The 2,903-nt window shown below is 38.3% G+C and overlaps 1 protein-coding gene across 1 annotated transcript in view; it reads left to right on the top strand.

Annotated features, from left to right (window-relative positions):
- Positions 1-2,903, top strand: part of LOC108750593 — an 86,517-nt gene that overhangs the window by 82,182 nt on the left and 1,432 nt on the right. The window contains exon 5 of the mRNA XM_018490125.1: positions 320-700. Coding sequence (XP_018345627.1) covers positions 320-700 — 381 coding nt within the window. The remainder of the gene's footprint in view (positions 1-319; positions 701-2,903) is intronic.

Here is a 2,903-nt window from a genome sequence, read left to right as displayed (position 1 = left end):
TTTTTAAAAAAAAAAAAAAAAAAAAAAAAGAAAATATTTTCTTTGCTGGCTTTCGCAGTTTGCGATTCTCTGAAGAGTCGACAAAGGTGAGAACAAAGTCAAACATCATTCCTTTAAAATAACAATTATGACAACCGCAACTCTTCCGAGCGATTTTCGTTAGATAAGCGAAGGTAGATGAATCGGAGGAAGACTGCACAATCCGCCATGAAATCCTCCCATTGATCAATCGAACGCGAATCGATAGTTTAACGGTGCGCACGTCCTACTGTATTCATTTCATGCTGCTTCCTGGAAATTTCCGGATCGGCCAAAAAAGCGGCGGGAGCGCCGATGCCACAGAGTGGAAGTACTGGGAGCCACGGTCAACCGCAGGCCGGTTCGTCGCCGAGCACCCCGGGCCCCGGCGGCGGTGGTTCTGCCGGTGGTGCTACCGGAAGCGGCGGCGGCGGCGGTGGCGGAGGAGCTACCGGTTTCTCCACCGGCGCTGCCGGAGCTGCCACTTTCGGTCTCGGCGTTACTGGTGGATCGACCGGCGGTGGAGCCGGCGGCGGTGCAGCCGGCGGCGGTGCCGCAGCTTCCGAGACCGGTTCAAGGTGGGCCGACAAGGGGCCTACTCGTCGGGGTCGGGGATGGCGCGATTGGCGTCGCGGCGATCCCACTCTCATCAAAGGCCTGTGGAAGTCAAAGGGTCCTCTAGGTAATTAATGAATTTGTGCCATTCTTCTCTACTTGTGTTCGATTATTGTTGTATTGTGTAAACGTTTGTACTTGTGAAACGGTATTGATGAAATTCTACTCTCTAAATTCTTTGGGGTGAAATTTATTTTAAAACGTTTAGAGAGTAAGTCACTGATGCTTTTTTTGTTAAGAATGTTGTCGAAAAGACTTCGAAATTGTTGATGCAAATAATCATAAACATGATATGAATAGAGCATGTGAGGCTCTCTTACGTGTGAGAGAAAGAAAACACAACTCGGGGTCTCTCTTTTCTCTCTAATAGATAGAGAATAACCATAGTTAGAGAGAGAGAGAGAGAGAGAGAGAGAGAGAGAGAGAGAGAGAGAGAGAGAGAGAGAGAGAGAGACAAAAGACTTGAGTTGTGTTTTCTTTTTCTTTTACATGAACAAAACCATACTTAGTATGTTGGTCTATATATTATTAATGCTTTTTGCAAAGGCATATAGCGTAACATAATCTCATGTTTGTTTAACATTTGCATACAACAAGAATGTAATGATTCACTGTGTTACACTGTGTCATCTGTGTCGCTTGCTGGAAAGCATCCTAAATATACTATGTCTATGCAAGTGATTTTTCATGTAAGCTCCTCACTTCATTCGTGGAAGATTTTAAGGGCTTCCTTTTATTCTATTTTGCCTTAAAGGTGCTTTCGCACACGCATGAAATTTGTAAAATCTGTTGCTAATCATTTACATAGGGACATTTATATAGGCTTGCTTTTTTTATAATTATACTATTTTTGCCTATTACAATTAAAACTTTGCATGAATATATTTTTAATCTAGTGGGTAGTTTTAGGTTTTCCTTCTATCTATATTTGCGGTCAATTTTTAATGCATAGATTTAAAATTATAAAAATACTCGCAGGCTATAAATGTCATTAATTTCAAATAACTCATATCTGTAAATATTTCGCTTGCGAAAACCCACGCCATCGTAAATTATACTCGTGCATATGACGGTGACATAACGCGGATACAATTTATATTATATGCTCGTCGACTTCCAACACATCAGTTGGTGGTCGCAATTTGTTGAGGAAACTTTTTTTGGTTTACTATCTTGGCGTAACAGCATCTGCTACGAAATCTTTTATATTACGATAGTCGAACCATAAAACCACGACTTATGCTGTAACGCTGCAATTTTATGGAAGATAGTTTGCCCGCTTGCGGTTGAGTATACGCTTGAATGCAACATAAGAAATTCTTTATATCTCGGTAAAATTACCGGTATCTCAAGTCACGTCTATGCTCGTCGTGATCTTTTTATTTTTGAAATGGAACTTTTCAAATTTAGACTTACGCATTATAGATAATGTATGTCCACATTATTCGAAGTTCAATCGTGTTTCTTTAAGTTATTGTGAAAGATCGAGCATAAAACGAGAATTGTTTAGCAAATTACAATAGATTAGATTCTAATTAATATTTGTGAATTTTACCGAAGAATTTTTCGCTATTTTATCGTGAGCGTATATTACATGACAGCAATGGGTTATGTTTTTCTGCTGCTGCAGGTAGTAGTCGTTCACTGATATCGATGTAAACCCGGGACTAGTGTAGGGATATAATAATGGCGACGGTTGTGAAAAATTCATGAAACGAACAAACAAAACCACGTCGTTCTGCTCATGTTCTCCGTTGGCTCGAACCTGTGTTTTAACTTTCAAATACGACCCTGGCCGAGAAGAGCCTCCTTCGCTTTGGAAATTTCAAATTTTCATCACAGATTAGGACTCCACTGAACCGCAAAGTTCCTTGACATCTAAAATTGCTTGACTTTCATGAAAAAGAATGAACATATACCTAATATGATATTAATTTTTTATCTCCATTTATAGCATGTGAATTTATATATCTTTTAAATGTTAAACTGATTGACAAAAATAATTAATTTTAATTTTAAATTTGTAAGTTTGCATGTTTATATTTATTCTTAAATTAGGCTCTTATTCTCTAACTTCTAATGACAGTGTTAGTATTATATTGTCGTTGCATAACTTGTGTACATATATAAAATCTACGTAATGAAAATGTAATGACACTTACGCTGTCGTTAAGAGTTACCGAATATTGGCTTTTTAGTCACTGATATTGAATAGTAATTTGAGATTAATTCTGTAATTAACATACAGAAATATTTATGAAATTATAATG

This window comes from Trachymyrmex septentrionalis, unplaced genomic scaffold, assembly GCF_001594115.1.
Source record: "Trachymyrmex septentrionalis isolate Tsep2-gDNA-1 unplaced genomic scaffold, Tsep1.0 scaffold37, whole genome shotgun sequence".
Classification (NCBI taxonomy): Eukaryota; Metazoa; Arthropoda; class Insecta; order Hymenoptera; family Formicidae; genus Trachymyrmex; species Trachymyrmex septentrionalis.
This window is presented reverse-complemented; position numbering and strand designations above follow the sequence as displayed.